The following is a 24505-nucleotide window of genomic DNA, read 5'->3' on the forward strand; positions in this document are numbered from 1 at the left end:
AGGTTTTATTGCTTTACCTTTTAAACATAAGTGGGCTGGATAAAAATAAAGTGCAAACATGAACAAATTAAAAACTCTAGTTTTTCACATGGAAATAACATATTTTAAAAAGGTTCAGACAACTATTTTGAAGCACTGCTACTTTATTTATTTTAAGGGTTTAAATATCTTTTGCAGTAGATAATCTTATTTACATTGATACAGAATAATTTTACATTTCTAAGTCAGACACTAATAGATGCTTTACTTTTGTAAAATGTAAAGAAAACAAAAAGGAACTACTGAGAAAATATTCTTCATGAAGCACCACTACTTTAAAAACTGATCTTCCCACTTCTATCGATCAATAACAAATCATCAAGATAATTTCTCCTCCTCATTTAAATGCAACATCAATTGTATGAGAGACCAGAATTGGCTGCATTCTTAATGAAAAGGATTTCTTACTTAGGACCCAAAGGAAAATAAATGAAGAAAAAGTAAGAACAGATTGATTTTCACTGTATTGGCATTCAACTTGCCTATTAGTAATCTATATTACTAATGCTTGATATTGAAAACTGATTTGATCTTTAAAAAGAAGTCTGATTACAATACATCATTTCATTTCACAAAGCAAAAAAGGAAAACATTTCCATTTGTATCGATCTGGTGCCCCCATGTGTCTATCAAGAGGAAAGGCAAGGCACTGACTAACGCTTGCTTAAGTTAGTTTAAATCAACGGGATTTGGTAATAGTTAATCATATAAGGATGAATGAGTTGAAAATCACTTAAAGATACCAGAGAAGAAATAGATAGGATTAAAGAGTGGGGTTTGGGGTGTAGCTTGGTGGTAAAGCCTGTACTTAGCTGCACAAGACTCTGGGTTCAATTCCCAGCACTCCCCCCAAAAGTTTGGAATGACATTTACCATTTGATACATGTTTTCTAATGAAAGCAAAACAAGGTGGTAAAAAGTCAGTCTTTTCAAGCATGTTTCCTTTATAGGGGGGCAAAGAGGCAGAGCCTAGGAAATTACTTAGGGCTAATCCAATTACTAAGAGAATTTATTCATTATAACATAATTTAACATATTTTGGGAAAAACACAATAATAGCAAATTCAGTCTCCAAAAACGTGTCACCAATGAATTTTAAAAGTGATGATATATTAAGCATGCACCAATGAACCATGTGTTCCTAAGGAATGACACAAAAGAATAGTTAAGATGAGAAAAATAGCAACTCAGTTCCTCCTTCAGTCATTCCTAGCGTATTATTCATTCACCTCCACAGATTTCAACCAATTGTGTTCCTTAAAGACAACAAGCTTATGGTTATATTTCTTCCATATTGCCCTGCAGAGAGCTCTGCATAGATGAAAGCTTAATAAATATTTATGTAAATTTAAAGACTTTGTAAACTGTCAGTCAATCAGGATATTTCTACCTAAAAAATCCCTCTCAACATTTTCAACCAAAGTAGAAACCAAGGTGCAAACAAAGGGTGGGAACATTTCCCATTTGAGATATTGCCACCTACGAGCATATGCACTAGCTCATCCTGCCAAAACATCCCTGTGCTTTATGCTTTGATACAGTCTTAGAGGAAAACACAAAGTAAACAAAGAAACAAAATCTGAAAGAACAAATGACTTAGTGGAGAACAGAAATGAGAGGCAGTGTCAAAAACGGAAGAAGAAAAGTCTAATGAGACACAAAATCGTGATGAGTAAGTGGGAAACTCACAGGTCACTGGAGGAAATGACAAAAATAAAAAAAGACCGTGCAGTCTATGGAAAGCAGTCATATTATATAAGGTACCTGAAAATATGGATCTAGTGTGATGGGCTTTCTTAACTCAGTAAGATGAAATCTTGAAAGACTAGGCAGATTGACTTAGAGCTAGGCATCCAATCATTCACACAATTCTCTTTCAAGAAATATTTATTGAAGATCTAACTACCAAATCATCAATCTAATAATTATTTATTGAAGACACTAATCTAGGTGCTTTGAGGTACTATATATAAAGAAAATTCTGAAAATTCATTTTCCCAAAGAAATCCAGATAGCAAACAAGGAAATAAACTTAAGGGACCATTTCAAGATAGTGTTAAGAGCACAAAAAGGAAATGAAATCTAGTCAAAAGATAATAGCTTAGGGTCATTATCCTAGGGTCATCAGGGTAGGTGGAGTGATAGACAAAAAGCCTGTCAAGAAGACATTTGAGTTGAATACTATGTGGAGACCAAAGAGACCTGGAACAAGCTGAGGCAACTAAAACTAAGCAAATAATTAAGGAGAACAAACATGGTATTCTAGGAAGTAAAGACAGCTGGGCACCTGGAAGATGATGAGGAAGGACCACAAGGGGAGATGAGGCACAAAGTGGTCAGAATCTGATGGGATTACTCTGAGAGGAGGGGGAAACTTCTGGTTAAACATGGTAGATGTATCTTTCTTCTTCCAAAACTCCACCAAAAAGCAGCAAAGGAATTTAAAGGGTAAAAGTCACAAAGGCACACATGTATTATGTCCTTTCAAATTCCCACATACACAACAGGAAAGGAAATAACACCATAAGTGTGACTGTCTACAAATTTTGTATAAAGAGGACTTAAGTGTGGTAATACTTCTAGTAGAAGAGAGAAGGCAAAAACCTGTTTGTGGAGAGGTATCATCAGCACCATGCTGACCAATGTTTAACAATCATGTTTTTGAAAAAGTAAAGCACATCATCTGCCAGTTGCTGTGGTGGACAGACCCCACTATCGCCACTTTCAATCTACCAATGTGATTATTGAACATGGAACTGGGAAGAAAGATACAATTGTTTCTGTGAGCTAACATACTCTGATTCTGGCATATTGTTGGGTATGATAAAGACAAGCTGAATTACCTCTCAAATCCCCAAAAGGTAGGGATATGGAAAAACAGTACCTTAGAAGATGAGACTGGGACTGAGAGCAGGCTTGGATCAAAGCCTGTGTGTGAGCTGTCAGATTTCTAGACCTTTCCCAATCCAGAAAAGCATGATGACAGCTCTCTCTACCCTGCAAGTTTTAGTTCCTGGAGAAGGTGAACCAGAGATCTACGCTCAGGGCTCAGTCAGAGCAGAGGGCAGTGGTGAGGATGATCATAGAAAAGGAAGGACCATGTAGGTGTTAGAAATGTGGTCTCTGGAGTTAGGCTGCCTGGCTCTTGATCCTCACTCTGCCTGTAACTGAGATATTTCGAGAAAGCTATAGCATCTCTTTGGGCTTCATTTTCCATTTCTATGCAAAAAGTACAACAGCAATATGGATGTCTCAGAGTTATTGTGAGGATTAAATGAGTGATTACATATAAAGTACACAAAGCCTTGCATATTAGTTATAAGTATCAAGATTAAATTATGCATAAAGGACTCTTGTCAGCATCTTCTCTTTTACCACGCTCAGAAGTTATTCACACAGGTGTCTACTGTAAAAGGCTGGAGGAGTTCTCCCTCAAAAAACTGAACTGCCTCAATGAAAGGACAGCTATTCCTGACATTAGGGGACACCTCCAAACCAGCCACATCTGGTTCTCAGCCCTACCTACACCCTCAGAGAGATTCCACTCAGATGTTTAAGCCTGACCTTTATGATCAGATACAGACATTTGTGGGAATCCTTGAACAGAAAATCCTTGAACAGTCAAAGCAATCAAGAGACAAAAAGGAAATCTGAGGAATTAGGAACATACGAGGGGAAGAATAAATCAAATTAAAAAGTTATCTTAAATACTGTCAGACAGGTAAGAGAAAACACATATCCATAAAACAAGAAGAGAATTCTTGGCTGAGCAAGTGGCTCATATCGGTGATCCCAGCTGTTTAGGAGGCAGAGATTGGGAGGACAGAGATTCAAGGCCAGTCTAGGTAAAAAGTTAGCAAGACCTTATCTCAACAACAACAACAACAACAAAACAGGGCATGGTGGCATGTACCTAAAGCCCAGCTATGTGGGAGGCATCTGTCTAGCAAGTTCAAGGCCCTGAGTTCAAATCCCAGTACAGAGGGAGAGGGAGAGGGAAACGGAGGGGGGGGGGAGAGAGAGAGAGAAAGAGAGAGAGAGAGAGAGAGAGAGAGAGAGAGAGAGAGAGAGAGAGAGAATATGAATTCTGTAAGAAAAGCTATCAGAAAACAAGTAAATGTTCTTGAAAATTAAAATCATAGAAGCAAAAAATCAAGATATCCCAGAAAAAACCCAACTCATTATGGGGTGAAAAATAGGAGGAAAAAAATGAGCTACATATTTGATTGTAACTATCTCTGTATCAGTTCGATAAAATGAAAATTAATCTTGAAGAGAACAATGGGAATTAATTGGATGGTTTTTAAGCAGTGGTGACATGATTTGGTTGACAGTTCATATGGTCACTCCAATGGCAAAGGGGAATCTAGAATGTAAAGAAGCAAGAGGGGCAGTTGGGGACCAGTGGAAGCCATTATAACAGTTCAGTGAGAGGTAATATGGCTGGAAAGATAGCAGTAAAGGTAGAAAGAAGATGGATATAGGTTATGTGAAACAAAGAAACAGAATGGTTACAATGAGAAGCACTCCAAAGGCCAAGGTATCATGGCACACAAGGAAAACTCTGTGGCTGCCTAAATCTGTTGGGTAATACCTCCAATGGTTCATCAGTCTAAATCCTGAATCTCACATGAGTAATGGAACTGTTCAGATCACTTCAACCCTGTCCAATCTTCCTAGAATTGTTGAAAAAACACTAAGCAGAGTACAAAGGAGAATCATGAGTAAGTTCTGTTGCTGTTATAATGTTTAGAAATTAAGACTCTTTATAAAGCTTAATATAACTTGCAAAGATCACTGGTTTAATCAATTAAAATAGTTGTGACTATGAGATTGTTTGGGTATCTCAAAACTTATTTGCATATATTCATTTATTCAAATAGTGTCAAAAGGTTTGAGGCCTGCTCGGGTTACAGAGTGAGACACTGTCTCAAAACAAAAACAAAAAAACACAAACTTTTTTTCAGGCAATCACTATGTGTTCCTTTCAGATATGTCAGTTTTTGCAGAGGCCCACTCAAGGTTCAATTTTCCAAATTTTTCCATGTTTATCAGCTAAATAATATCCTTGTTCTCTAATAATCTCTGATCTCTTTCATTCCCTCCTTCCTTTTTTCCTCCTTCTCTCCCTCCCTTTCTCCCTTCTTCCTTCCCCTCTCTCTCTTTCATGCTGGGGATCAAACCCATGGCCTTGACCATGCTAGGCATGGAGCTTTATCATGGAGAAACACACTCAGTCCAAGTCTGTGAAGTCTTAAGAAATAAATTGATGAGCTGGGAAAGAGAGAGCACAGATTTTGGCAAGCATAGATTTTTTAGTTTTTTTAATCTAATAAGCAATCATTTCCAGGCTATGAAAATTTCCCAGAGTAAAATCAAATAGTAAATGTTCCTGATACAGAACAAAAACAATACACACAAAAATGATTTTGTGGTATTATAGTACATTCCACACAAAGGCTTTATAAATCCAAGTTTATTTTGAACTTCTCCAAAAATCTGATGGATACAGCTGCTCTAATTGTTATAGTGAACCTATATTTTATTTTTTATATTTGATTCAAAAAACTCAGTTAAATAACCAGAAAGGAGAGTCAAAGGTAAATACAGTGTAGTGTGCAGAAACCTGAAAAGGCATTACCTTGGTTTTTGACAGAATGGGGGCAGCTCGATCAAGCAGCATTTCGACTACCTGCTCATGGCCGCTCCTTGCACCACAGTGCAGTGGCGTCAGGCCATCCTGTTGAACAAAGCAATGACATCTTCAGTTAGATCTAAGGTACATTCCAGTAATACAGTGTGTTTCTTCAGACCCAGCGTGGCTGGGTCCAATACACTGTGCACTAGGGGGTTTAAACATTTTCTCACATATCTCATAATTTCATATTTTTAAGTTGAGAATTAATTTTTTTCTTAAGTACTTGCAAAGTATGTAATTTCCCAAATATTAGAATACTGAAATTTAAATATATATATAACTGCTTCAACTAATGTTTTAAATATCTGCTAGAATCTAATATATAATTAGATTAGAATCTAATATAATAAATACTGTAAGTAATTTGTTCCAACCACTAAAAAACCAAACTTTTTAATAGAAGTTTGTGATAGAAATTCATACTGGTTCTTTTCCCTTTTGCATTTCTATTTCATTCATTTCCCACGTAACATTTCCTACTATAATATAATTTTATGCTTGAGTGTTTATTGATTACCATATCATCTTTCTCTACCATGAAAGTGTATAGATTTAAGAAAGCCTTAATTATTTCCTGGGAATATAAGCCTCTAATATCAAAAGTAAATCTCATTAGAATTATCACACTCACTATTCAAACAAAACTGATCAAAATATTGAAAATATTTTTTTGATTACTAAACAATTTGTTAAATCTTTTCATGAGTTTTTTTCACTCAATCCATGAGTTCATGGATTGAGTATCAATTATTGTTAGAATAAAGTAGGGATCAGCTTCCAACCCATCCCTCATCCTTGCTATTAGTACTGGGAAACCTTGCTTGCATAGAGTAATCAGACTTTTTTACAGAAGCATCACCAGCTTTCTGAACTCTGAATTTCAAGTCAAAATACACTTAAGATTTGGCCCAAAATTCTTTCCAATGATCTATTATAGGACAATTCCATTAGGTCCTTCATTTTTGTTGGAAGCAGTGGATTTATAACCCTCTGGTATGCAAAGGAACTTGTTACCCGATCATTTAACAGTCATGCAGCTCACAACACAACAACAATATTTTGAATTATTTCTTTGTTCCTTCCCCTTGGCCGTGTGAGTAAGAGCTGGAATTAGGCCTTCTTTCCATTCTAGTGGAGAAGGATTATAAGTTAAGGAAGAGTAGGAAGAGAGACTCAGCAGGAAGATGGGGAAGTAGGGAGTTATTTGCTTACAACTATCTAAGTGACTCCCGAACCCTCTGGAGAAGTTTTCACACACAACCTGGCTTATTTGTTTTCCAACTTGAAGATTAATGCAATTGACAAAAGACCTACACTAAGGATAATCACATTAAAAATACATCAAAAGTGGATTCAGTATATTGAAATCACTTTATTCCAATGCATACGCAAGTAGATACAACTATTTCTAAATGCCAATGGTATTAACCTTCTTTAAAAATGAAATTTGAAACCACAGTAACCACACCTCCCCATGGTGGAGGGCCCTCACTTCCACTCCACACACCCATTTCTAAGCAGTGAAATTTGCTGGGGTGCAGTTAAGAGGAGTGGGGAGCACTAGCAGACAAAGATTGGCTTCTGGAGGGGGACAGAGGAGGGGAGTTCAAAGCCCTTGTGTGGCAGGATGAGCCAGGCTAGGTTAGCGAGACAGTGACCTGTCTGTGTACTTTTCCTTTAGGGCAGGATCCTTGGCTCCAGGCTGTCCCCTTGCCTGGCTCCAAGCTTTTGTTTGGGGGAGGCATTTTAGAGGACAAGGTTGCAAAGATCTTAACCCACTTGCCAAGCACCCAGAGCTGGCAATGTATCAAATCTTCCCATCATGAAAGACACGCAGGGTCTCAAGTACAGAGGCCATGGGAAGGAACAGTTTGCCTGGAGGCATCTCTACCTGTACCTTGCTAAGGAAGGTATCCAGTACCAACGGGATTACCTCAAACAGCTGCCTGAGACTGTGCCTGTCACCTTGCTCCACCTTGCTAGTCTAAGACTGGCAGACCTCGGGCTAAGACTCACAAGAGGGGAAGCTAACAGAAGTACTTACAGACAGAGTGTAGCATCCCTGGTGCTGACCAAAAAGCCCAGGTTGGGGCTGGGTAAGTAACTAATTCCAGTTTAGATGAGGATTTGGGTATGGATTTGGTTATTCACCTCAATAAAGCTGGAGGGCACTATTTTGTGTTGAATACATTTGTAACCAGAAAAAAATGAGATTTCAATCACAAACAGTACGTGACCTGATTTGAACATTCTTTGAGCACATTTAAATATTCTGCCCTTTATGATGATTTAAAATATTTGGTTTTATAAATCAAGGTAAAGCAGTTGTTCAAGTAGAAACAGCATTTTGCTAGTATAAGAAAATGTGGGAACACATAAAAACCACTGTGAAGTCCAAATGTCTTCCTGACAATATAATATAAAACCTGAAAGCATCTGAAAGAGAAATAATACAATAGTCACCTCTCCTTCCACCACACAAACATTTTGCACACACTGCAGTACAGTGATTCTCTTTATGAACTAAAAGGTAAAAATTCCTTCTTTCTTTTTCTCTTAAGTAGACTCTGAGATGCCAAAATATATTTCAAACATTGGTCACACAAATTATTTTATTCTTTGTCCTTGAAAATTGTCTTCTTCAAAGCAAAATGGTACACACTACATGCAAAATGTTTGGTAAGAGCAAAATTCATCTTAACTATCAACTTCATAATCCTTTGACGTACACTATCCTTCTTTATTGACATACATGTTTTTATGCTGACTTCACATCTAAAAAAGTTTTAATTATGAAAAATTTTGGACTAGAGCAAACCAATTATTGCTTCATGGTCAATCATGACTCATTTATATCTTGATCTTTCTCCTTTCTTGTATTATTGTGAAACAAATTCAAGATATTTTATTATTTTATCCTTACAATTACCCTGATAAACAAAGTATAATCTTTATTTTAAAATGAAAACTCTAAGGTTCAAAGAGATTCATCCAAGGCTGTATAGGCTAAATTCAGAATTAGGCTAGAGTGGCTGAACTGTTGCTCAGTGGTAGAGCACTTGCTTAGTATGTGTGAGGCTCTGGGTTCACCCCTAGCACGACAGAGAAGATTCAAGATGGAATGGAAGGAAGGAAGAAGGGAAGGAAGGAAGGAGGAGAGGAAGGGGGAGAGGAGGGATAGAAGGAAGGAAGGAAAGAAGGAAAAGAAAAGGAGGGGAAAAAGAAGAAAGGAAGAAAAAAGCAAAGGACAGAAGGGATGGAGGGAGGAGTGGAGGGAGAAAAAAGGAAGAAAGAAAGAAAGCAAGAAGAAAGGAAGGAGGAACGAAAGAAAAAAGGAAGAAAGAGGAAGGGAGGGAGGGAAGGAGTAAGATAGGGAAGAAAAGAAGAAAGAAAAAAGAGAAAGAAAAGAAAAGAAAGAAGGAGGCCAGAGCTCTTAGTGCTGATTAGGCAAGACAAAGACTGTCATGGGAGGGGTGATGAAGATAAAGTCTCTGTGTTCAGACTTTTAGCCATCTTAGCCTTTCTTGAGCTACATTCTGAAACTACTACCTCTGATGTTTATTAAAAACATGTAGAATCTAAAGACTCAATATGGAAAGGTGACATTTTTCATCAGGGGAAGAGCTGTGCAATGCTATTGTTCTAGCCTCTGCTCCTTTAATCCTCTTGCTTCAATGACAAAGTCAGCTAATTCTCCAAGGTCAAACTCATCATTTCTAGCTAATCCACAAAGAGCTACTTCAAGTACAAATTCTTCCATGAATCTTCTACAAAATTTTTCTGTTACTTTTCAAAACTGTATGACATTTCAAATAGCCAAAGTCCCAGCAGGAGAGATGCCTCATGAGAAAGCTATACAAGATGTCACGACTGCCCTGATGCACAGGTAGTGCTGGCCCAGCTGCTGGGACACTCACAGGTCAGTGGAAAGCCAGTGCCTCAGTTTTTACAATCATGAAGGCAAAGACAGGACCAGATGACCCACAATGACACTGGAAAATCACTGGAAAGATACTGGAAAGTCTTGCTTAATTCAGTTAAGAAAAGAAAGGGGGAGGGAATTAGGAAGCACTGACTTTACTTCATATCTAAGTTTTGGCAAAATTAAAGTAAAATTTGAATTAATTTCATTGGCTTTCAAACTGTTGCAACTCATTAGTTGCCATCTTGCAGTACAGTTCTGCTCATGATACCCCTCTGTCCAAAAAGGTCTTCAGTAACTGTCATTCTCTCAGTGAAGTCTAAATTCTTCAGGGTAGCATTCAAGGTCTTCTAGCACAAGTCCGTATTTCTACTTGGGTCAAGGTGGCATTTCCCTATTCCCTTCACTTGTCCAATTAACAAACTGCAGCCCTTGCTGGGAGTCTCTCATTTGCTTGCTTTTCTGCTATGTCCACACTGCTTCATATACTTGGGAGTTCCCTTCTCACTTGCTCCAGGATTTGAACCCATACTGTCTTACACAGTAGCATTTCTTTGAACCATTTCCCCAGATGGAATGTAGCTTTTCTATCTCAGGACTCCTGTCTTATTTTCTGCATCTCTTCTGGGGAAGCTACAAATTGTTACCTGGTATTTCTGTTATGTATGGTCCCTTGAGCTAACTCTAGTCAGGCTCCTTTGAATTCTTTTCTCTAGGAGACCCTGAATTTGGGGCTTCTGTGTGTTAAGCCTCTGCTTAATCCAGTTACAAGAGTCCTGCTAGATCAGTTTAGAGAATTACCCGCCTTTGATACCTGACCCATTCTTTATTCTCACCTTTCATATCTAGGCCTGCCTTCAGCACTAGTCCTGTCAAGTTGTTTTAGCCAGAATCCCTCATAGCCCTGATGTTTCCTCTGGGCAGTTTTCTGTCCACTGGCCCTCTCCTTGCCCATTAGCTACAATTCCTATCTTTCCTTGTTGCATTTAGAGTTGAACCAGATGTTTCCCCTCCACTACTAGAAAGCCCCATTGTAGCAGCCATCCCTGAATACAGTCTACCTTACCGTTCTTAACCAAGTGTCGTAAATAACTTTTTCTTTAATATTGGTCTACATTCCTTGCCCAGGATAAACTTAAGAGTTTAAGGGATAACTGAATCTCACAGAGAAGGTAACTCACTACAAAAGTTGCTTAACAAAAATTGCTAAATTATCTGGGCATGTTAGTGCATGTCTGTAATCCCAGTATTTGTAAATTTGAGGCAGTATGATCAAGAGTTCAAGGCCAGCTGGAGTTACATAGTGAATTTGAAGTCAGCCCTAACTACTTAGCAATACTCTGTCTCACAAAACCAACCAAACAAACAAACCAAACCAAACCAAACCAGCACAAAAAAACTAAGTTAATGAATGGAGTGAATGAATGTGAATGAATGACTGTTCAAGCTAGTCTTTTAAAAAACGTTTTCTAGTTAGTTGGTGACAAAATTTCCTTTTATAAATCTTTTTTTTTTTTGCTTTAGATTCAGAAGCACTATGAAAATATCTTACCCTTTCAGAAAATAAAATTCTCAATAGAATAAATGACTTTTAAATTGGGATTAGACTTGAGAATATGACTCAGTCTCTTAGCTTTCAGAATTTGCTATAAATAAGATTTCCCCTTTTTCTAAATTAGAATACCATAAGCTTGATAAAATAGCTATTATGGATATTGTGCTTTGCAACATAACGGTGAACTGGTATATTCCTTTAAAAACACAAATCCCTACTTTAAAAACACAAAGTAGGGATTCTTACATGCTCTCAACCTCTAGAAATTTACAATTAATTAACAGTGTCACTTAGAATAAGTTTTGAAACAAAAACAGTTCCTCAACTGCATACAACATCAACTTCAAGCTGAAAAAATGCTTGACAAAGGCAATTCTTGGGTGACTGAGGGAGGCTGCTTCAGAAACACAACCATATGCAATTATACCAGAGAGGAGAGAAGGATGCTGAGTTGCCATAGCAACATTATAGGGGAGAAATGAAATTGCATGGGGTTGGTAATTTTTTTTTCCAATTCCCTTGATTTTTAAAGCACTAACATAATGAACAAGTGTCCCTTGGGCAGAATTCTGAATCAACACAAACTGGCTAGTCCAGATCTCATATTTCATTTCAGTGACAGTAATCTTATTAGCAAGGTGGGAACTGCACTTGGCTGGCTGAGCAGAATGCTCTCTTGTGTTAGCCTAAGAGAAAACTTTGCAAACACAAAGGCCAAAAAGATCTTTCAGGTTGGATCTTTCTGAAGAGCATGGAGCAAAAAATTAAGGCATCACACCTAAGGGTAAGGACCCATAATATACTTTTAACAGACAGAATTTACTCAAAGTCAGTTCTGTAGTGACACAAATTCATGACTTGGGAAGTATTTTCAAGAGAAGTCATATTTATTTTTCTTCCTAAGCAAAAATTCATTTCAGGGAAGAGAAAAGGAAGTCAAGCAAGGAGAATTCTATGGACATATTATAGATGTAAAACAGCATATAATCAACTGAAAACTGAAAATGGTGAAAGAAAATGTATAAAGTGCTCCATAGAAGAAATTTATGATAGCCAAAGATAAATGAAAGGGCATTAATTATAATCTAATAGCAAAGTTACACTCATATTGGTATTTTCAGCAAAAATTATGACTGTATCCTCATTTGGTGAGTGCAGTTAGAGAGTTAATCCAAGAGGTGAAATAGCATTTTTTGAATGGCCTCTATTATAAGCACTTTATATTTAATCTTGACAGCTATTCCACAAGAAAAGCATCAGTGGTTCTATTTATAGATGAGAAACTGCTCCAGGAGTTTCCTGTACCTACCCAAGGTCACATGGCAAGTACATTGCTGGAATGAGAGTTTGTACTCAGGCTCGCCTCTGAAGGATTAGATTCCTTCCACTATGACAAGAAATCTCTAAAAATACAAGCATTCAATATTCTTTTAAGATCAAGAAATCAATTCTGTCATTTATATATCATGGAGAACAATCTCGAATACTCTGCTTTATTCTGCCATAAATTCTACATGTGTAATATTAACATAAAAGATAATAAAATCCTTTCTTTTTTTCACTTGGAAAACAACAGCTTTCCAAGACTGGAACCCATCTTAATGCTATTTGTTTTGTATTTTTTTTATCATGTTCTTTGTGGTTTTTGCTTCTCCTTTCTTGGCTCCCTTTGGGTTGAGTATTATTTAGTATTCTGATTATTGAATCATTATATGCAATGATAAGTAATCATTATATATTGGTTGATTATATATTGATTTGCTACCTTCTTTGGCTTATATTACTATTACATATATAAATATGTTAAATTAATATTGTATATTTATATATTATATATTAATATATAATGAGAGTTCTGCAATATAATTCTACTTAAACTATTAATTTCAATTTTTGTGCTATAAATATTATATATATTTTTATATATATTATAAACCTCAGAAATTGATTTTTCTCACTACTGATTTTTTAAGCACTAACTTTTAAAGAACTTAAGGAAAATATTACATAATATCCTCAATTATAACATTTTACAACAAATTTTATTTTAAATATGTAAAGGTGACTTTTTATACCTTTTATAAGATTTTATAAGAAATTCAAATTAAGGTTCATAGTTAAACAACAATATTGACTTATTTATTATGTGTATCCTTTGAAAATATGCTTTCAGTTGACAACTGTAGAGTATTTGTGTACCTAACTGGTGTTGAGTTATTTAAAAGAAATCAGATGTGAGCGTTACCCACATACAGTAAGTAAGGGAAAATAGGAGGAAAAGTAGATCACCTGTGAGTACATGCACTTGTAATCATATGACAATTGACTGAAATAATAACTCCTGAGCATGCTTTGTAGATTCTTTTAAGAGAAGCAAACTTGTGCCATATACCCAACTACTTTTAGATCCCTAATTTGATGGGGAAATGAGCTTTCCAACACAGTAGGCAAACATCAAGCAAGGGAAGAAAGTTGCTCCCTTCATGTTCTGAGAACCCTTCGCCACTGTCAAATAACATTCTTTCTTCTTCAAGAGATAATCCCAAATTGGGAAAGCTAAGGGCCTTTCACGACAACTTGTCTTTCTTTTAATCTAAATAAGTACTTCAAATTCTAATATTTGTGACGGAAAATGAAAAGTAGCAACATATGGCATGAAGGAATATCTTCCAGTTAGTCTTGATTAGCATAGAAGCCTAGAGTTTTTGGCCTGTCCAATGCTCATGTCAACACATCTTAGAACTTCAAAGAGGAAATAATGTTTGAAAATTTTCTCTTTGAGGGACACTATTTTATGACTTTGAAATATTTAATGTTTTCTTCAGGGATTCATTATTAATCAAGACAATTACACTCCTGAAAATATAAAGGAAAGCAAAAGCCAGTATCAATATGTCTTTTTCCTTAGTATTTATACTGAGAAGTAGAACCAGTTACATTTCTGGGAAAGGATAGGCATTTATATAGATATTAAAGTGCCTGATGATTCCTCCCAGGATAGTAAGAAATCAATACTTCTCAAGTTGGAGGCACTCTGAAAACCTTCCATCTACCTGGGAAATGGATGCCATTAGCTTTAGGGAGAAAAATTACATTACCACAGAACCAGTCTCCATTCAAGTCAATTAGTCTTAATTGACAAATGTAATATTAAGACATGTATCGTGTTTTAATATCTAGCCAATACTTAGTGAGCAGATACTGTGTATCAGGAAGACTGTTAAGTATGCTAAGTGTTACAGATACCAAGATAAATATGGTGCATCTTAATGTCAAGGCGTAGACATACAGTCTTGTAGTAATAGGATATATGATGTTGGGATAGTGGCACCTTGTTAGTAAGGCTGGAAGTTGACAGGGATGCACTTGGAGCAGCATTCTGGGAATCAGAGCACTGTTTTTCCTGACTACCTAGAACACTGCACCTTTCCTGAAATAGCAAATATGAGCATATCTGTCTTTATTATTACATGGACAGAAGTCATGAGAGGAGAGAAATAACTCTAGTATAAGGACCATATTGAGTCTCTATTTAGGCTGGGAATTGATGCAAAACAAATGAAAATGACAAGAGACCATCTGGTGCAAAGCTTCTTCCTTCAACATGTACTAAACACTCATGCTGGCTTTAAAGAGAGCATTAGTTCAGTGGAAAGAAATAGTAGGCCAATCATTAGCAAAGTGTTTCAGTTTACTAAGAAACAAAGCCATTAAGATCTTGTTGAAAAAATATATCCATGACATCAATCATTTTAAAAATAGGGTGCTGCATATAAACCAGATTGAAAACTTTGCCTTGAGATGTGTTTATATCTCCGCACATTTCCCACCATTGTTACAGATGCTCTCTACACACTTACATGTGGCTATCAACAGGAGCTTTGGTTTACAATGCCAGCTGATATTAGTCAGCATGATGGGACTGGGAAGATAGGAAAAGATTTCTTGAAATAAGCCAAATAAAGGCAAGATGGCTTGGGTATATCAGGTTCTTCTAAACTCCAGGAAGATTCATGTGTAATCCTCTTGAATTTTACAGTAACTAATAATTATTAATTTTTTTATGGTAGGCAAGCAGGCTACCACTGAGCTACAGTCCCAGTCCTAATTATGCTAAAGTTGCCCTTCCTAGTGAGAAGCTCGTAAGATCATCAGAACTGCTCCCTGTCTGTACTGGGAAGGAAACAGATTCAGGAGGATGCACTTCTCTCAGGTCACAATTATATCACCTGCTACTCACATTTAAGGCTAGAAATTAAGTCCTAAGTTCTGAAATAAAATAAAATCTATGCTCATTCTGCTTTTCAAGCTGGTAAGATCTTGCTCAGCTCATACCTAAATTACTCTGACCAAAACTGACATTTACTTCCTTGAGTGAAAGGGCTCTACAAGCTGTCTTTTAAACCAAATCCTTTAGTAGATCAGCAGCTCAGGAAGGCAACAGCACCATAGGGAAAGGAACTTTTTTGAGCTGGCCACTGAGGTGAAGTCAAGAGATGTTGGTCGTTGAACAGGAATTAGTGCTACCAGCTCAGATTTATTGAAGGCAACCAGAAGCCACGATAGTAGGAAGTGCTTAGGAGGCGGATGGACAGGTATTTACTTTCTCAAAAGCTACTACTGAGTTGGGAAGTTAAAACTTGTATGGATGAAAAATTCTTTCTGTTCTCAGCTTTGTCCCCATGGCCTTTTGACATTTTAGCTCCCTCCCTCCTTTGTACCCACACTCTCAATCACTACTTCCTCATTCTGGCAAGAGAGAAGGGAAGCTTTGATGAGGAAAACACATAGTTCACATATTTTGGGTATATACTACACTTTCTTCCATTTAGTCTGCCAGGAATTCGGTCTAGGCACAATTGACTCCCACAGCAGGAGCATAATACAAGAATGACAGGCTTTTCTGTTCTCTGGTTTTCCAAGTCTTTCCTTCACATAACACAGAAGAAAAGTAAACTCAAGTCAAAACAGAATGGAAAGTAAAGGGATTCTATTATCTTTGTTGAAAATAAGATAGCCCTTCAGTGCAGGGAGGTGAAGAGGCATAGAAACCAAGCTGCACAACAAATTCTGCCCATGTACATTATTTCACACTGTTGATACTTTTATCCAGAAGAATTCTGTTTATATCCAGGCCCTCCTCTGTGACAGCATATCCCCCATATGAACTTCATGCATACCTTTTCTCTTCTCATTGTACCAAACACACTGTGTAAATGTTTGGTAACTGATGCACAATGTCAAGCAATTTTTCTCTTTTGGTGATTGGTGACTGTATCAACAGAGTGTGAAATAAGGTCATTTCTAGTCCCAACTAAAATCCCAGAGAATGTCTAGGTATCTATCTCTTTAAGCTTCTCTTTCCTGCGTGGCTCCTGTATCCCTCATTTCTCCTCATAAAAAATTCCTTATTTCAAATGATCCTGTACCTCCAGGTGATGATCAAGTGGCAAAAGTAATGCATGTCCACTTTTGAAACTTCTTTAAACAGCATGTGCTTAGCAGCAGACCCTATAATTTACAGCAATGGTTCTTTGTTATAAGAATTCCTTGTTATTGAAAGATGCAAAAGTCAGTTCAGTGAGACCCTCTGTTCAATTTATCTCCCTACTGAGATAGTCTTTTAGGGGTCAATCTTCATTGTCCTTCACTTTTCCTCTTTAGAAAGCTTGTTTCTTATAAGGTACATACATGGTTTTCAGGCTCAATAGTAATAAGGAAAAAGAAGTGTGAGGTTTTTGCTGAGTACTTGTGGCTGGGCTGGATGAAGAACAGAGTACAGAGGACAAACTAGCCCTTCACAAAGGCAAAGAAAAGGTTGTCATGCCTTGTTTTTCACTGGATGTATCTGATCCACAGAAGGCACTGAATAGCCATTTATTGGTTGAGTGAATAAATGCAATGAATAATAGATGAACTAGTAAGTCAAAACACTACAGGAATCAAGTGAAGGTTACCAGGCTAGTTTTAGAAACATGGAGATCAGGACTTTCTGAGGGGAGAAGCACCGGGCTGAGGGCGGGAGGCACAATTACAAGGCAGGAGGTCTATCTAAAGCCCTAAGTGAGTGGATGTTTATGGCAAGGCCACCTTTTTATTAGACTGGCTCTTGCTCAGATCTTGTAACAAACACATGGAACCTGGGAAAAGAAAACCCCTTGGCTAGAAGCATAATACTAATTGAGGGTCTGAGACATACTAGTATGACTGGGATTTATTTCTGGCCTACTTCATGTTGACAAAGTTTACAATCTTCATCTTGATCATTGCAGCAATCCTCCAGGGTGCCAATTAATTTTCTTTATCATCAGATGGTGAAATTATAACCAGAAAGGTTAAATAGTGTCAACTGGCTAAGCTCAGAACCTGAATTCAGACTAGATACCAAGTTCTTTCCCATGCTCTTGGGCCTCATACCAAATAAATAGCATATGATGGCATTTGTGAGGTCCTGGGTTCAACAATCCCCAGCACCATTGCCAATACCACCACAACAGCAATGAAAACAAGCTAACATACCACAAACACCTAGCTAGACATATTTGTGAGGTTTTACATGTTTTAATTAAAAATTTTTAATTGGGATAAAGTACACACAAATAGAATTTACTTTCAAAATTGTTTTATGAATTGTATACTTCAGTGGTGTTAACTAGTCCCATTGTGGTGTCACAGGCTACGAGAAATTTTTTATCTGAAACTCCTTATTTCTTCCTTCCCTGCTTTCTGGCACCCACCATTCTACTTGCCATGGCAATTTTTTCTTTGTTGCTGGGGATCAGACCCAGGGCCTCATGTGTGCTAAGCACATGATTGACTACTGAGTCACATCCCTGCCCAGTTCTATAATTTTGACTCTGTAGCATCTCCTCTAAGTGGAATCATGTAGTATTTCTCCTTTTGTGACTGACTTATTTCTCTCAGCACAATGTCCTAAAGGTTCATCCATGTTGTAGGAGGTGCAAGATTTTCTTCTTCAAGGTTGACTATTATTCTGCTTTATGTATGTTCTACATTGTAAAATTCATTCATGTATTGATGGACATTTGGATTGCTTCCAGTTCTTGGTTATTGTAAATAAGAGTGTGTAAACATCTCTTAGAGACCCTGTTTTCAATTCTTTTGGACATACACTCAGAGTTGGGACTAATGAATCATATGATAGTCCTGTTTTTAATTTCTTGAGAGACAGCCACACTGTTTCCTTTTTTTGGCCACCATTTAGATTCCTTGCATTCAGAATTAGAGCAATGCAGAAAACCTATCAGTTTTAATATTGAACTGACCAAATAGTTCAGCTTATAATGTCAGTTCTTGAAAATCTAACTCAATAAAAACTCTGCCCTTAGACCTTGTCCCTAAAATTAAAGCTAGACACTATCTAAATATGAATTAATGATTTATAACTTTGGATGACCACCATATTTTAAGGAAAAAAATGTAGGCATTTTCCAAGAGACAGGAACAGATGAAATAAAAATAAAGCCAATGTCTCATCAATGCAAAGGTATTAGGAGAAGTATTGCTGAATGTAGGTATAAACATGCAAGAAAGTAGTACCTTACCCTGGTTTTGGCATCAATTTTAGCTCCTCGGTCAAGCAGTAGTTTCACCATATTTGCATTTCCTCTTTTTGATGCGACATGTAAAGGAGTGATGTCATTCTGTAAAAAATAGAAAAAAATTTAGTTTGATATCATTGCTTTAAGCAAAACACTGTTTCCTAAACATCCTCCAATGTTATCTCATTCTTTTTCTTGTATTTTATAAACAGTATGCTTCCCAACATTTCTGACAGCCAAAGAAATTTCAAAAGGAGACTCAAGAAAGGATGAATTTGAAGCAAGACAATCTGTAGATTGGGATCCAAGTTTATCTATTTCAGTCACTGGTGGTGACTGATGACTGAGATGATAAATTTTCTCCTTAAAAATTCTGCATCTTTAAGTCAATGTATTATTTTCTTACAAATTTGTGAGATACTGAGTATATTGGCTAATGAGTAGTTGACTAACAAGTCACCTATTATCCTGATCAGACTTAGTTAAAGAATGTCATGTGAGTTGGTACCTTCCCTGGGTTCAGTAGAGCCTCATGTTGTCAATGAGAGACGTTAATTATTGAAACTGTGACATCTGCCCTACCTATGTCACTCCATGTACATGGTGGCCAAATACATTTCCAGGTGTTATTGGCAATCTCACAGAAAAATAGTATTTTTTCCAGACCATCCTCAATGGTCATATTGTTTCAACGATCTGAAATTTCAACTATGTTCTCTTAGTTATCAACAGCTGGTTACCATAATTACGTCCTCCACACAGCTTACAGGTGCTGTGAGCACAGGTGACTGCTTTCAGATCATCAAGAAAATATATGTAGGTACTCAGAAAGCTCCCTTATTTTGGTTCCTTGTGCTTGTATAGTAGCAATATGGGCTTAAGGTCTGTTGTTCACAGAGGTCAGTAAGATCATTAGTTAAATAGGCTCACAGTGATTATATATTTATAGTTTGATAACGTTCATAATACCAGGTATTGATCACTTCCTGGTGATCAGGAATTGTACTTATCAGGAACTCTTGTGGTGCTGGGGTCAACCCAAGGTTTCACTGATACTAGACAAGTGCTCTAGCATTGAGCTACACCCCCATCTCTTACACTCTTACTATCTCATATAGTTATAATAATCCTCACAATGCAATCGACATCCTCCACTACAATCCCCATCTTACAAATGCAGGAATACCTGACAGAACCAGGATTCAAGTTTTAATTGCTTAAATTCAAACATATCATTAAAAAGCAAGACCTCTTTTAATGAAAAATTCCAAACATAAAGTTGGAGAGAAAAGCATTGTGAACTTCAGGTGTTCCTCACCCAGTTTCAGTAAGTATCAACCTTGGGGCCGGGCATGTAGCTCGGTGGTATAACACTTGCTCAGCATGCATGAGGTCCTGGGTTCAAGCCCCAGCAATGCCAAAAAAAAAAAATCAACTTTTTGTTAATATTATTTCTTCTATACCCCCTACTCCTTTTTTTTTTTCTTGCTGAAGGAGATTAAGAAAAGAAAGAAAATCTCAGGCATCACATCATTTCACACGTAAATATAGCAATTTAATTATCTCTAATGGACAAGGATATTTCGTCTTTTTCTTTTGAGATGAGGTCTCCCCATGTAACTTGGGCTGGGACTACAGACACACTACCCCACTTGGCTAGATAAGGATTTTTTTTTTTTAAGAATCAAATAGTATTATCATAACTAAGAAACAAAAGGTAAAATAACATTTAAGACTTCGTCCACGTTTAAATTCTCCCATTATTTCTACCTGTCTCAGTCGGTGTTTCAAATTAGAAAGTTCCTTTAGGTCTCTTTTAATCTCCAGAGCTCCTCTACCTATCATTTCCCCTATGTCATTTATTAAAGAAAGATAGCAATTCATTGTGTAAAATTTCTCACAATCTGTTTTTGATTGATTGCATCCTCACGTGGCATTATTTAACATGTACTTTGTCCCCATCTCTTCTAGTGGAATTTTTTTTTTAACAATTACACATTCTCCCACACTGGAGAGATTGTACATTTATCTCATTATGCTTAGGTGCTAAAATGTAAATTAAGAATTATTCTAATAATGAATGGTCATTTTTATTATTCTTACATCCAAAAATATAGCAATTAATTTGTTTAAAAAAAGAAGGAGCCATGCCTGAAGAAAACAAATTTGTTTTAGCAACAATGGTGGGGATGGTAAGATGAGGACTTGAAGCATTGCTCTACAATGGGTAGGCAAACTTGGGTTTTGTTTGTTTGTTTTTTAAAAGCCCTGGAGATTGAACCCAGGATCTCATGCATGTCAGCTAAGCACTCAACCACTGAGCTACATCTCTGGATCCAGGCAAGCATTTTCTGCAAATGGTCAGATGGCAAATTTTCTGCTTTTCGGGTCACAGAGCCTTTGATAAACCTGCTCAAATTTGTAGCACAAAGCAGCTGCACATGATGGGTAAAAAATAAAAGGGAGTGGGTATGTTCTAATAAAGTTTTATTAATGAAAAACAGGCAGTGGGCTGGATTTGGCTTGTGAATAGTCCTTTGCTGGCCCCTTCTTTAAGACCTACTGACTCATAGCTGGAGGTTTCAATGTGTGTAACAGATAATAAAAGAGGAAATGAAACTATAGTAATGCATTATGTGTACTCTAGTTTTCTCTGGTGTGGGTGACAGATGTGAGAAGGAAGTACACTTTGTGAGGACACTTGTCTTACTTGTCTCTGTGTTCTGATCCTAACTGTGTGTCTTGCTAATGACCTCAACCACACACTGTGAATGTCCTGAGCCAACAGGCGAAGTGTCAGGTTAAGAAAACAGAAGAAGCCCAACAGGAAAGCTCACTGAGCCCAGTGGGACAGGACAAAGACTCATCACTTTCCGGGGGGGAGTGAGGGCTTGCATGCCATCACTCCTTACACAATGGACAGTCACCTGGTTGACAAGGAGTTAACTAACCTTTACCACAAAAGGTTATTTTCTATGAAAGGAAGAATTCTAACTTTCTCTCTTCCATGTTAATGTACACTCTCACACAGTAGATTGCAAAAGGATGTCTTGAATCCCAACTCATGTGTCTTCCTATACCTCTTTGGCCCTTTCTAAAAGTATGCTTTATATTTCTACAACTATTTTTTTTTCCTTTGGTCGTACTGGGACTTAAACTTGGGGCTTCATGCTTGCTAGGCAGGTATTCTACAGATTAAGCCATTCCTCCAGCCCCTTTTTACTCTGCTTTGGAGATAGTATCTCACAGTTTTGCCCAGCCTGGACCATGGTCTTCCTATTTTATGCTTCCCACAGTAGCTAGGATGACAGGCATGTCTCCTGGACCAGCTTTTTTTCTTTTGAGATGGGATGTCACAAACTTTTTTGCCCTGGCTGGCCTGGAAATGCTGCCTTGACAGTTATCCTCTCATGTAGCTTGGGATACCAAGTGTGCACCACTGCATCCAGCTATTGGTTGAGATGGGGTCTTGCTAACTTTTTGCCCAAGCTGGCCTCAGAATGTGATTCTCCAATCTTGGCCTCCCAAGTAGTTGCTAGGATTACAAGTGTGAGCCAATGGTGCCCAACTTCTAAAACTCTTAAAAAGTGTTATAAAATGCTTACATAACTGTAACTTCATTTGATCTTTATAGCAATCCAATGAATAGTATAAAAATTATTAACTCCATTTGATAAAGAAAATGAGACACAGTACTAGTCTGTAATTTGTAGACAAACAATTAATTAGGGGCAGAATTGAGACCAGAATTCTGGTTTCCAGACCCTCTTGGTGTGGTATTTTCAGATTGGACTCAATGTCTCTGTCTAAAGACTACTGCTTCTCAGAGAAGGAGGCCTGGCTCAAGCAGTAGAGCAACTGCTTAGAAAATATGAAACTCTGAGTTCAAAACCCAGTACTACCAATAAAAAAATATCATCTCTTTCAGATAGTACTTTGACTGATACACATCTCTTTTCATTCCTAAATCATGTAGTAGCTATTCCTGTCAACTAGGACCAAATCAAGAAGGATGGGCTACCTTCAGACCATTCAATGGGCTATTCTTCAGGTAATCAATAAAAATGTCTTTTGCTTTACTAAGCACAGGTCTGGGCTACACTTCCAGTGTTTAAGCAAACAGCAACCTATCAAAAGAGCCCAATAATATTAGAGACAAAAAACTTTAAAAGAGCTCCTGTTTGCTGGCAGTGAACTGTAATTTGTACATGCTTGCTAGGATGCAATTTGGCCTAATATATGAAGAGTCTTTATCTGTAACCAGAGATACAAGGCAGAATTTGGTTACCATGGTAGAAATGGTAAGCGTAAGAAAAAAGATCCTGCCCCAAGGAAAGGCACACTCCCAGTGACTAATGCTGAGCCAGAACGAAACGTCCCTGGGCCCAGCAGAGTCTAGCACAAAATAACAAGCAACAGTAGTCAACTACTAAGGCAACACTGGCCTCCTGGTACCACAGGTGTCCCGAGAGAGCTGAAGAAGGCACACTAAACTAAGTAAAATTATATGACCCTAAGCATGAGGCAAATGTAGCAGTCCCTAGAGGAATCTGAGGCCTCAAACAAAATAGAAACTCATGACAACTTATTTCATCTCTTAGATTTGCAGCCTTATAGAAGAAAGAAGTATGTCCACTTCAGACAAAAATTAACTCCCTCTCTCCTTTTTCTATACACAATATCCAGTGTTCTGTCTAGTGGGCAACAGGTGAACAATGTAAATAGAGCAATAGGCAACTTCAGGCAAGATACAGAATTCTTAAGAGAGAGTCAAAGGGAAATACTTGATAAGAAAAACTGCAATATCAGAAAAGAATTCCTTTGGAAGGCTCACGAGTGGATTCCACACAGCTGGGTAAAGAACCAGAGAACTTCAACTAAGAAACCATCAAAATTGGAAAACAAGGAGAAAAAGTGGAGTGATAAAAAGAACTGAGTGTCCAAGAACTGTGTACCAACACAGAGCCAATGAATGGAGTTGCATAAAAAGAGATGGAATGGGACACAAGAAATGTGTGGAGACTTAATGGAAAAGTTTTCTGAAAATATTGAAAGACATGAAGACACAAATCCAAGAAGCTCAGAGGCTATCAAACAAGATAAGTGACAAACTCCACAATGAGACCCATCAGCCGAATTGCTGAGAATGGAAGATAATAAATATATCTTGAAGGTAGACAGAGGGAAAAGAAGAAACATTTCATGCAATAAAGACAAAAGGTATAGCAGTGCACGTCTTTAAACACTGTAAGTAAACAGTGGTCCAATGAGAATGTGTTGCCCAGTGGTGGTGGGGAGCAAAGAGAAATAAGGACTTTGTGAGATAGACAAGAGCTGATATAATTACTATCAGCAGAACTACAAAGCAAAAATGTAAAAGGACATTTCTCAGATAATAAGAATATGATATTAGTCAGAAACAGATCTGCACAAAGGGCTCTGGAAACAGCAAAAGTGAAGATAAATAATTATGAGAGATAATGATCGCTTAAAGTAAAAGCAGTGACAGTGAATTGTGGGGTTTGGCACACAAAAGTAAAATGCATGACATAACCCCATACAGAAGGAGGGACAGGTTAGAACCATCCCATCTCAGGCTCTTACATGATTGAAAGGAGACTGATAATTTAATAATAGGAAATATGATATATTATTAAATAAAAGGCAAGCTATTTGCATTGAGCCCATTGACACCATCTCTGCCTCAGTTCCTATCCTCTGATAGCCAC

At 37.3% G+C, this 24505-nt stretch overlaps 1 protein-coding gene across 11 annotated transcripts in view; it reads right to left on the reverse strand.

Moving 5' to 3' along the window:
* Window positions 1-24505, reverse strand: part of Ank3 (ankyrin 3) — a 618024-nt gene that overhangs the window by 152853 nt on the left and 440666 nt on the right. For all 11 annotated transcript variants that reach the window (XM_074078910.1, XM_074078911.1, XM_074078912.1 and 8 more), the window contains 2 exons: window positions 18780-18878; window positions 5681-5779 (listed from right to left, as the gene is read on the reverse strand). In XM_074078910.1, coding sequence (XP_073935011.1) covers window positions 5681-5779; window positions 18780-18878 — 198 coding nt within the window. The remainder of the gene's footprint in view (window positions 1-5680; window positions 5780-18779; window positions 18879-24505) is intronic.

Source organism: Castor canadensis, chromosome 7 (genome assembly GCF_047511655.1).
Source record: "Castor canadensis chromosome 7, mCasCan1.hap1v2, whole genome shotgun sequence".
Classification (NCBI taxonomy): domain Eukaryota; kingdom Metazoa; phylum Chordata; class Mammalia; order Rodentia; family Castoridae; genus Castor; species Castor canadensis.